At 51.2% G+C, this 11,773-nt stretch overlaps 1 protein-coding gene across 1 annotated transcript in view; it reads left to right on the top strand.

The window, feature by feature from the left end:
* Myom1 (myomesin 1) overlaps window positions 1-11,773 on the top strand; it is a 140,244-nt gene that overhangs the window by 127,486 nt on the left and 985 nt on the right. The window contains exons 34-38 of the mRNA XM_010638739.3: window positions 2,214-2,377; window positions 6,770-6,806; window positions 7,035-7,057; window positions 8,973-9,028; window positions 11,657-11,770. Of these exons, the coding sequence (XP_010637041.1) occupies window positions 2,214-2,377; window positions 6,770-6,806; window positions 7,035-7,057; window positions 8,973-9,028; window positions 11,657-11,770 (394 nt within the window). The remainder of the gene's footprint in view (window positions 1-2,213; window positions 2,378-6,769; window positions 6,807-7,034; window positions 7,058-8,972; window positions 9,029-11,656; window positions 11,771-11,773) is intronic.

Here is an 11,773-nt window from a genome sequence, read left to right as displayed (position 1 = left end):
GTGCCGACGGGCTCAGCTACGGCTGGCAGGAACAAGAGGTTCTGAGGTGCTGCTGGCGGTCACGATGGTGTACGGCACACTGTAGAAAGGGACGAGAAAGGGCACTGGAAGAAGTGATAGTGTTTCAGAAGACAGATAGGCTTGAGCGGATTTAAATGTTACAAAATATACACATGTATCAGAATGCCGCATTATCCCACTAATATGTACAGTTGATGTTTTTATGTATCAGTTAAATGTAAGGAAAAGTCTCAGTGGTGGCGTGCTTGGCTGGCATGTACAAGGCCCTGGGTTCAATTCCCAGCACCGCCAACAAAAACAGAGGTCTCCAAAGAGCCATGAGCCTAAGCTATGTCCAACAAAGCACCAATTTGGGTTTTCTTTAAAACAGCTTTAACTCATGGAAAAGCTTATTATTACTACTATTATTAATCACTTCCTGAACTCTATAGATCCAGTGCAGAACACAAATCCGGCTTCATTTCTTCTTTTTCTTCAGAATACATTTTAGGAAAGTAATTATTTATAAGTCGAAATAAATCAAATTCTAGGAAATTCTTCTGTGACATCTAGGACATTGTACTCTATCAGTCTGAAGAATGAAAGAAGTAGAATTAGTTGAACCATCAATCAAAAAGCTTTATGTCCTCTCAAAAAGGATTATTTGTTCAAAAAAAGTGAGCATTGAAAATGTGTTTCGAGGAAGTTGCTGTTGGACTAGCAAAGTATACATTTCATCCATTACTTGTCTTGTCAGCTACGTGACCTTCTTTTGTAATTGTGTGCCTAAGAGAGATCCAGAAATTGAGGATTGTCTTAACTGTCTTTTGTAGGTATGGTATCATGAGAAAAACACTTAAAGTGGGTTTTAGTCTCTACTTTACTCCCATCTCCCATTGTAATCTTAGGCAAGTCACTTAATTTTACAAATCTCAGGTTTTTAATATATAAAACAGGAGCAGTAGAACCCATCCTATCTGCAGTGCTCAGCATATGGAAGTCAGCATTATGCGCGTTAGCCAGAGATGAAAGACCTCAGGCGTACTACCGCAGAACAGGCAGGAGTCTTTGTGTCTAACCCTCTCAGACATGTCTGTTACCTGGGGTAAAATATGTGGTATACGGATGAGTTCCTTTATCGTTTTATGCATGTTACTTCTTAACATATTTTAAATGTATAAATATTCTTCAAAGAATGTAGGGGTATAAGAAAAAAACTATTTATTTGAAAGCTAAAATTATGTTGGTGGAAAACTTTGCTTTTCTATGCTTTGACGTTCATGTTTATTACAACTATAAAACACAGTGCACACTTGTTTCAGAAAATACATTTGTGACCTATTGCAAAGTCAAAGAGAATTCGTGGTCTGATTCCGTAGTTTTATGAGCTGCACTGCAGACATTTTCGGTACTTCCTTCCCGTCTTTCTCTCTGTGCACGACTGTCACCATGATGAAGTAGTGTCGTATGCCGCTCTCTCACAGCCACAGATTCTTCACGAAGTTTCTCTTGACAGCGTGGGCGTGTCGACTTACCTTCCCCTTATCTCTTCTGTGTGACATGGCAGCATTTCCAGACAGCGGGCTCACAATACCGAGGGCTGTTTTTCTTTTCATTCCCTCACAGAGCAGGCAGTGCGTGGGTCTGTTTGTGAGGAACTCGCACCCAGGGACGCAGCACGGCCTCGATTGTGCTGGCAGCCACTCTGCCTTTATTTCCCTCCTGTCCACGGCCCGCGACATAGTTACTCACGTTTGAAATAGCTTTGGAGTAGCATGCGCCTACAGACGTCAGGCACCCGCACCCTCTAAGAATGATGTGCTGCAGACTGGCTTATGAAATCTGTCTTATACCCGAGGTCATCCGCCTGAACTGTGCCGCAAAGGAGCGTATAGTTTGGCCATCTCTCTTTAAACAGGCTTTAACCCTCCAAGAACACAAGCGAAAACAGCTCATTCCTGTCCTTGGGACATATTGCTCACTTGCCCCGGCCGTTATGAGTTAATGAGTGTTCAGACTCTGAGGACCAAGGTCCTCAAGTCCAAAGCTGTGCGTCCAGGGCTATGGTTTCTCTCCAGCAGAACAACGGCAGATGTGGATGTTAGATTTTTTGAGGCCCGTCACGGTTTATGGCGAGGCTCTGATGAGAGGCAGAGGACTGATCAGCCCTGCGTGAAAGCGCGTGGTAACGGCCCTTTCTTCGATTTTAACAGTGGAACCGGTATCAAGTACACAGACAGAGTTAAGAGCGGGGTCACCGGGGAGCAGATCTGGCTGCAGATCAGTGAGCCCACTCCCAATGACAAAGGGAAGTACATCATGGAGCTCTCTGACGGGAAGACGGGGCACCAGAAGATGGTGGACCTTTCTGGACAAGGTAACCGCGTCTCCTGCTGACTCACACTTGCCATGCAAAAGTGGATCTCTTTATTTTTTTCTTCTTTTTTTAAGAGGCATAAGGGGGTTTATGAGGTAGGAACTTAAAAGTACACATCCAAAGAAATAGAGTGCGGGTCCCTGAGAAAAGTGCGCTGCGTTTGGAGCTGGGCATGCGTATGTGGTTTTGGTGGTGGAAAATCTGGGATCTGTGAGTCCATAGAAAGTTTCACCTTGGCCTTGGCGTACAGGAGATAGGATGGCTCCCTGACAGAAAGATAATGGCCTTTTACAGGTGAAAGGCATGAGGGCCACCATTCTGCGGGGAGGAGATGTGTGGTCTAATGTGTTTTGCCTAAAAATATTTTTGAAGTCCCTCAGTGTATTCCTTTAGCAGAAGGCCAGGTTCCTGATCTTTAACAACTACATTAATTTATGGACTTAAAAGGTTTTGGATGTGATGGGTCCAGAGGAAAGGTGTAAACAAACCTAGGGAACAGCGGCGCGACCAGTCTCAGGTACCTTTGGCGGTGTCCGCGTGTGGCAGTCCTCTTAAAGTATGATTTTTAGCTATGACTTGCTTTTTTGTTTTGCTTTGTGTTTTGGTTTTTTGAGACAGGGTCTCGCTATGTAGTTGAGGCTGACCTGAAACTCACTATGTAGCCCATGCTGGTCTCGAACTCACAGTGATCCCCCTGCCTCAGCCTCCTGAGTGCTGGGATTACCGGCGTGCACCACCACACCCGACTCCTTTTCTCCTTTATACCCATCTTTATTGTTTTCTATCTTACCTCACCCCCCCATACCCCTATTCTTGAGGGATGCAGAAGGCTGAGGAGCCGGCTTCTTTTAACTGCTTCAGGCTGAGGTGGGGTTTGGACGCTGCTCCATCAACAAGAGTCTCAGCTTCTCTGATCCAAAGGAGGCAAAGGAAAAGGGACTTCGTCCTGTGGTCCAGGGCACCATCAACTCTCGATGGTCTGGAGGAGAGGACAAGAATGTTAGCAAGCCAGCTACACTCGTCTTCATTTTATAACCATGTTAAGCCAGCAAGGGCTCAAAATTAAAAGTAGAATATTGATGAATGATAGCTCAAAAAATTGTAGGAGTCAGACAAAATCAGGCAGCATTTTGGGTAAGCCTTTGACCTTGCATAGTAACCTGTATTTGTCCAGCAGCATTAACCCAAGTCTTGTTAAAGAAATCTAACGTTCTCTTAATTATAACAATGGCAAAGATGGACAGTAAATAAAGATTTCTATGTTTTTGTGGCCATTGGGCCATTAAATTTGTTACTCTAGGGCTCAGAACTTGGATCTGACCCGTTTTAGAGACCTGAAGACATATTGTAGTGACAGTAAAGTAAACATACAAGTAGATAACAGAAAGTTCGCTTATACCACCAAGGCAACAACACTTAGTGGCTAGAATATCCGTACTGCCACCCTTATTCGATAGGCTCACCTGCACAGGAGGCCACAGCTTTACGTGAGGGGTGCTTGAAAGTACCGTAAAGTAACATGGCAGCAACATGCAGTACTGAGACAGGCGGCAGGACCCGTTCCTGAAGAGTCAGGGGACTGAGCATCACCGCCTGTGACGGCTGTGTCTCAGGAGACTTCCAGCCGCGGTGATGTCAGGCTGCAGCCCCTTTGTGTAGCTCACCTAGCTTTTGTCGTGCGTGACCATCACTTGGCTGTTTTTTTGGTTGTACTTTCCTGCTGGGTGTTTAAGGCCAAGTCAAAGCAGGTCCTGTGTTCCTCTGAATGTATACGTATGGACGTGCACGTGCGCGCAAGATCAGTGAAGGCTCTTCAGGGGTTACTTTTAGGGCCATGTGAGGAGCCTCTTAACTCCTCTAGTTTTTCCTAGAGAAATGGGTCTTTTACAATGAACAGGAAGTGAAAAGAGGCCGTCGTGTTGGTGACGTCACAGAACAAATCGCCAGCCCGTTAAGCTCGAGAGCCCCCCTTGGCTTCCTCAGTGATTCGTGGGTGGGGCAGCATCCGGGTACTGACCAGGAAAACGGGGTGGCACAGGCCTTGCCGGCGTGAGCAGGACCAAGGAAGCAACACGGCGCAGGCGCAGACATGCTCGCCAGATCCCCTCGGCCCCTCTCCTCACAGGGCACAGCAGAGGGACTCCTGGACACCGTGGCCCGGGCCGGCTGGCCCCGCAGGCTGGCTGCTGGAGTCCCACTTCCTGGGGACCGGGCCTGTTTTTATGTTCGGGTTGATGACATGGCACCTAGCAGAGCGAATCCATCCTGCTTTGATCTGGTCGTGTGGGCCTGGGTGGGAGCTCAGGCTAAAACCGTGGCGCCTGTGAATTTTACTAAGTCGTTTTGGAAAAGCAGTCTTCGTGTGCTGCAGTGGCAGAAGCAAGAACCCATGGGGTGAACAGGCGGTAAGAAGCAAGGTGGAGAAGTTGCGGTGGACGGAGAGCCCCACACAGGAAGACACTTACGGAGAAGGGCAGGCTGGGCACGGCCACTCCGTAAGGCCGAGCAGTGAGAAGCCGGTGCTAGGGTCCCCGAAGCCTGAGCTCGTTCATGGCGCCCGAGAAGCAGAGAGGTGGGAATGGAGGAGAATCGCTGAGCACTGAGGTCCCAAAGAATGAGGGCTGTGGGACCTGGGGCAGAGGGAGAGGAGTGAGGAGGCCCAGGGGAGAGAACGGGGAAGCAAAGACCGGCGTGAAAGAACAGAAGGAAGTGAGAGTCCGGGTCCTCGTGGTTCCAGATGTCTTCGTCGTCTGCTGAGAGATGAGGGGCCCTGAAGACAATCGGAAGAGGAAGTAATAAGGAGAGATGCACGCGAAGATGTCCAGACAGCAAGGCCCAACGGCAGGGCACTGCTACTGAAACTGTCAAAGTTAAAAGATGCCCAGTTATAGCTTAAAAAGCTGAAAAACACTGCACCATCTCTCCCCTTTCTTCTACTCTTTCCTAAAGAAATAAAATTGTCCAAGCACCGGGCGTGGTGGCGCACGCCTGTAATCCCAGCACTCGGGAGGCTGAGGCAGGAGGATCGCTGTGAGTTCGAGACCAGCCTGGGCTACATAGTGAGTTCCAGGTCAGTCTCAACTGCACAGTGAGACCTTGTCTCAAAAAACCAAAACAAACAAACAAACAAACAAAAAGAAATACGCTAGTCGCTGGCTTTTTCCTCCATTTCTTCATTCAGTGAAACCCAACATGAAGGTGCGCTACCCTTAGTAAGGAAGCTCACCATTCTGGGCAGCGTCTGGCCGGCAAGGACCAGGCCAAGCCTGGCACCCTCTGCCCGGTGCAGCCCGTTTGTCTCCAGCTGTCTCGGGAGCGCCCGGGCCACGTGACGGCTGGAGCCCACGGTGCCCCATTGGCCGGGGAGACCTCAGACATGACACAGGCTCTCGGCTGTCCAGCTGGGGTCCGGTGATATCCGGCACGGGTCACAAAAGGAAGCCTTTCTGGCGCTCAGGATGTTCAACAGACAGCAAACGTTTCTCTGAAACAGATTCGTTCACATTTTCCTTGGGTGCGCCCATCCCTGCCTTTGTATTAAAAGGGCTGAGCCGAAAACTTCCCGAAACGCCTCGGTCACGTTTTCTGCCTGGAAGGCAGTGTGTGTTAGGGCGAGCGGCGGCTGGGCCCAGACCCTGCACAGCTTCCTTGTGTGGGAGATTTTTTTTCTTTTTCTCGGGATTCCTGAAACGCCTCGGTCAGGTTTTCTGCCTGGAAGGCAGTGTGTGTTAGGGCGAGCAGCGGCTGGGCCCAGACCCTGCACAGCTTCCTTGTGTGGGAGATTTTTTTTCTTTTTCTCGGGACAGTAGACTCTTTATTCCCTGTCAAGAGTTGTCACCATATAGACACGGGCGCAAGAACTGAAACAGGATTTGAACACATCACACTCGTACATTCTTTAACACCTTACCAACAGAAAAGCAAGACCCACCACCTCCTGTGACTATTTTATTTAACTCACAATATGTCTGTGCTGAGTCTTTAGTCCTTGGGACATAAGAGGGAAAAAATCCAAAACACAAACAAGTAAGATCAAAGAATGTGGATGGAGAAAAGCAACAGATTTTATGGAACACATTAGATTCTGAAAAAAATAGGCATTTTTTACTTCTGCTTTCTTCATGTAAAAAACACACCCACCGCAGCCACCTGTTTGGGTGAAGCGAGTGCCTGGTGGAAAGAACACGGCCCAGGGGACCAGACACAGCCCCCAGAGCACGTCCACCCCTCACTGAAAAGGGTCACGGGGTTTGCGGAGGTGCCCTGCACAGGACAGGTGCAAAGGAAGCCACAAAAATGGCGTGGGAGTTTCACTGAGAGCCTTGCGTGGAGGTCACAGTCACGCCTGGGATTGGGGTGAGCAGATCCTAACTTAGCTTTTTTCTCTTAAAGCGTACGAGGAGGCCTATGCTGAATTCCAGAGGTTAAAGTAAGTCCCTCACCCCACCCGCGACCCTGGGAAACGCTGGCGGTGTGCAGTGATCCATCTCCCTGGGGGCCGGGCCGGTGCAGAAAGAGCCCCCTGTCCAGCGAGGGCGCTGCCCTGGGGCAGCCAGAGGTCCCCACAGCAGTGAGACCCAGTCGGGGTCAGTGCTTCCAAGTAGCACTCAACACAGTCTTCTTTGTTTCTGTGTTTGTTCGTCTCTCTCAACCACAGACAAGCTGCCATCGCCGAGAAAAGTAAGTAGGCCGCTTCCCGGACGGAGAGGCCTCCAGCGCGCAGTCACAACTGCCAGCCGGAGGCTTCCCCTTCCTTTCTGTGTTGGACCCCAGGGGTCCCACACGTTTTCATTTTAGTCTCACCGGTAAGAAAGGAGTCTCGGGTTTCACTGTGACAGTGTCACCCAGCTCCAGGACACCCTGAGAAACCTCCTGATTGCAAGTCACTAGCTAGGCACAGTGTAGAGGGGAAAATCCTAGCGTTAAAAATAGAAACATTGTAAGTTTGACATGGGGCAGCTCCATTTCCCGTCCCCTTAGCGCCCTGTGTGACACTGGCCTCTGAATGAACCCTTGATGCTCCACGCGGTCACGGTTTGCTTCCCTCCAAATCTTCAGAGGGCCAGCAGCATCTCAGGAACCTCGGCTAAGCCCGAGCCTCAGTGTGGTTTCCTTGTTAAGTGCGGGGTGGACTGTAACGCGGCCGCATTTTCGTGGGTGCCCAGCTTGAAAGGACTCGGAGGCACGGAGCAGAGCGGGTCGGGGAGGACCTGGGACGCGCTGAGAGGCCCCACCCGCAGCAGGGCCCTGTCTCTCCCGATGGGAGCCTGGTCCTCCGGGTCGTGCACCCTGCAGCTGGGAGGGGCTGGGTCCTCTGGCTGTGACTTTCCCATCTACCTATGCCGTGGGAGACTCACCCAGACCTGTGCCCTCCGCACCGCCCAGGGGAACCCACAGAAGCGGTGCTATAGCTCTGCAAACTCCAAGTCCAGATCCATGCAAACCTCCCCCTCCTCTACAGCCAGGGGCCTGGGGCGCCCAGCAAGGCGACAGCCCAAGATCACATGGTAGGTCACGTGGGGAGCCGGTGGTAGAATGGCATCGGCAGGAGAAAGGAACCTGGTGTCACCCCAAGCCTCCACCTGACTCCGCAGAGCAGGCAGTTGTACAAATGAGGACCGAGAGTCACAGCTGAGAGGCTGGCAGCCGCTGTGTCCGTGCCAGCGGGGAGGCCTTAGCATTTGTGACACAGAGGTGCATTCCCCAAGGGCTCGGGCACATGAACTGGCCAAGGGTGCCATCCTGGGCCTCACACCCATCCTGACCCTGGTCCCCTCGTCGGTGGCCTTGATGCTCAGCTGTGAACAGTGGGCTGTCAGAGCTGCGTGAACCCCGGGAATAGAACAGGACAGTCTTGGGGAGGCCTTGAAGGAAGCCGTGTTTGACAGGCCCCTCGCTCGCTCCCAGGGAGAGCCACACGGGTGCCAAGGTTGGTATTCTGTCCGTTCCCAGCTCCACCCCACGCAGCTGCAGCAGTTGCAGGGCAGCTCCCCTGGGACAGTGCCCTGCCGGCCTGGTCTCCTGGGGGCAGCTGGCAGCTCCTGCTCACGTGCCGCATGCAGATGAAGACGGGGAAAGCCCAAAACTGCTGGCTCATTTTCTTATTTTGCACATTTAAAAAATTTGCCCTTGTCATTTACAAAAGCTCTATTTCCACTTCTTTCTTCCGTTCTCTCGCTTTTTAAAAAATTCTTTTTCAGCTGGGTGTGGTGGCACACGCCTGTAATCCCAGCACTTGGGAGGCTGAGGCAGGAGGATCTCTGTGAGTTCGAGACCAGCCTGGGCTACATAGTGAGTTCCAGGTCAGTCTCAACTACACAGTGAGACCCTGTCTCAAAAAACAAACAAAGAATTCTTTTTCCCTTCCTTCCCACCTCCCTCTGCCCATGCCTTGCTATATTCCCATGGGAAGAGGTTTTCCTACTTCCTGTTACTGCCGTTCATGTTGCCCCGCAGTTACACCTGGAGTGCCGCGCACAGTATGAAATCCCTGTCAGGAGGGTGAGAGCTAAATCGGGAGTTTGTGGCCCCGGATCAGAGGAGGGGTTGAGGGCCACCGTCGCGCAGTGACTAACCGGAAGTGCCTTGCTTACAGATCGTGCCCGGGTGCTGGGCGGGCTCCCTGACGTGGTCACCATCCAGGAGGGCAAGGTGAGTGTGAGGAAAGGGCCCACCCTCAGCTGTGTCCCTTTCTTAATGCGACGCACGCCACCGTCTGCCCTACTCCCGGCTGCCTCCTTCCACTTGACCAGAATGCCCATGCACGGGGTTTCAAACACAGCCCACTTTCCGACCCTCTCCGTGCCCTGTAGGCCAAACATCAGGATCAGGTTTCTCTCCTGGCGTCAGGTATGGGCCACTTGGCGTCTTCCCACAGTCACCCTCCGAAAGGTTGTGAGAAACTGAAAATGCCCCGTCATAGCTCCGGGAAAACAGAGGAAACAGCCTCTCCGGCCTGTGGGGCAGGGTGTGGACGGACCGTGCCCTTTGTGTTGCCTTCCCTAAGCCCCATGGATTCCTGCTCTGCTTGTGTCAGAATCTCATCTCTCTCCGTTTGCTTTCTAAACTGGCATTGCCTGGCTCCCTATGGCGTCTTCACAGTCACCCTCCGAAAGGTTGTGAGAAACTGAAAATGCCCCGTCATAGCTCCAGGAAAACAGAGGAAACAGCCTCTCCGGCCTGTGGGGCAGGGTGTGGACGGACCATGCCCTTTGTGTTGCCTTCCCTAAGCTCCATGGATTCCTGCGGGCTCTGCTTGTGTCAGAATCTCATCTCTCTCCGTTTGCTTTCTAAACTGGCATTGCCTGGCTCCCTAACAATCTCTCTGACAGCCAGGGGCACAGTTTTGAAACCGTATTCACTTTCTCCGTTCTTTTTGGTTTTTGTTGTTATTGTTGTTGTTTTGGTTATTTGAGACGGCCTCACTATGTAGTTGAGACTGACCTGGAATTCACTATGTAGCCCAGGCTGGTCTCGAATTCACAGCAATCCTCCTGCCTCAGCCTCCCCAGTGCTGGGATTACAGGTGTGCACCACCACACCTGGCTCACTTTCTCCAGTCTTAAATATCGGTAGGACAAGTTTAGCACAGCAGTCCTGGGGCAGAGAGAGCTAAGAGGGAGCAAAAGCTTTTTCCCTCCAGCAGCAGGAGCCGGGCCAGGCTGGGACACTTGCCCCGGGGTGGGGGTGGGGTGCAGCTCTCACAGAGCTGTTCTCCGGGTAGGCTCCTTCCATTTTCCTGGCCTGACTCTGGGTCATAGCAAGGATGAGGAGAGAAGTTTTAACCCCCACGTAATCAAAATCCCCCAAATGGTCATGATGAATGGTCATGATTTCCCTCATGGTTTTCTTTCTGAAATGGATTCATAAAATAATTCAGTAAGAAATGCTAATTGATGGTTGGGTGAAAATAGAGTTTTTCTTTTCTTTTCTTTTCTTTTGGTATTGGACCTTGCACTTGGGAGGCAATGAAAACAGAGTTCTTAACCCACCCAATGTTGCCAGGGATTTAGGTCCAGAGTGCCATGCCTGCTACACCAGTGCAGGAGGGTCCTGAGGTCCTGAGTTCGATCCCTGGTACAGCAAAAAAAAAAAAATCCACCCAATGTCAGGCCTGCAGGTAATGTACACAGGGACCCTGAAGACCCGGAGAAATATACTTAGATGGATGCCCCTTTCTTTGTCTGTTGTAAGCCCTAGCTCTTTCCTCATTATTTCTGGGGTTAGAAACCAATTCAAGAATAGAACTTAACATGTGAAGTGAGCTCGCCGTGATTTCTGGCCGGGGAAGGAAAGGACCGCGGTGAGATGTGGTGACAGCTGTCAGAAATGCTGGAACACCTGGGGACGGAGCTCAGCGGTGCCGCTGCCTGCCTCACGAGTGCAGGGTCTGGAGTTCGATTCCACACACACACACAAACTAATAAAAAAAAGGCTTTTTTTTTTTTAAATGCTGAAACAGAAAATGGTACACAGCACAAAAGTCATAAGGACAGATGTTGGCCAAGATGTGGGGAAACCGAATCACTTTACATTGTCGGTGGAAATGTAAACCACAATTATACCACCCCCTCAGGAAAGCAGTTTGGCAGTTTCTGGGGAAAAAAAATGAATCATGCGTTTACCTTATAACCCAGCACTTGCACCTTGGGCAGGTTTCCCAGAGAGGTTAAAACTCGGGGTCATGTAAAAACCTGTACACAAACCTTCATACAGCTGTATTCACAGCAGCCTCAGGCTGGAAACCACACACACAACCCTGAGGGCCATGGGTGGACCCTGGCACCCGCCTCAGCAGTAAAAAACGAGTGAGCTGTCACCACCGCAGTGAGCCGGGTGAACCTGCAGGGCCTTATGCCGAGTGAAAAGCCCATCCCCAGAGTTCAAATGCTGTAGAGTTCATTTATATAATGTTTTCGATCAGAGACCCCAGCCTTGAGCTCCGATCTCCTGCCGAGGGGCTACATCGAAAGGCAAAAGTCCAGAGAAAGACACAGAAATAAGACTTAAACAGAAAGCAAGGATCTGGGATCATCTGAGCTGGTCTGGCAGCAAAGACACCAGGTGCCCAAGACCTCCAGGATCTATTGACTACAAGCGTGGGAAGAAGTAGGGCAGAGTGTCCGGGAGACATCTGGAGATAGCAGTTATCACCGTCAGGGCTTGTAAAAGGGGGACGAAGGGAGGCCAGGCTGAGTCGTGATTACCCGTGACCCTGCGGTCCCTCACCCCCGCGGCCGGTGACTGACCTGCCCCCTTTCCCACACGCGTGTCCCGCAGGCCCTCAGCCTCACCTGCTCCGTGTGGGGCGACCCGGGGCCCGAGGTCTCCTGGCTGAAGAACGAGCGGCTGCTGGCCTCCGACGACCACTGCAGCCTGCGCTTCGAGGCGGGGAGG

This window comes from Fukomys damarensis, unplaced genomic scaffold, assembly GCF_012274545.1.
Source record: "Fukomys damarensis isolate Sample0158 unplaced genomic scaffold, DMR_v1.0_HiC HiC_scaffold_30, whole genome shotgun sequence".
In the NCBI taxonomy this organism is placed as follows: Eukaryota; Metazoa; Chordata; class Mammalia; order Rodentia; family Bathyergidae; genus Fukomys; species Fukomys damarensis.
This window is presented reverse-complemented; position numbering and strand designations above follow the sequence as displayed.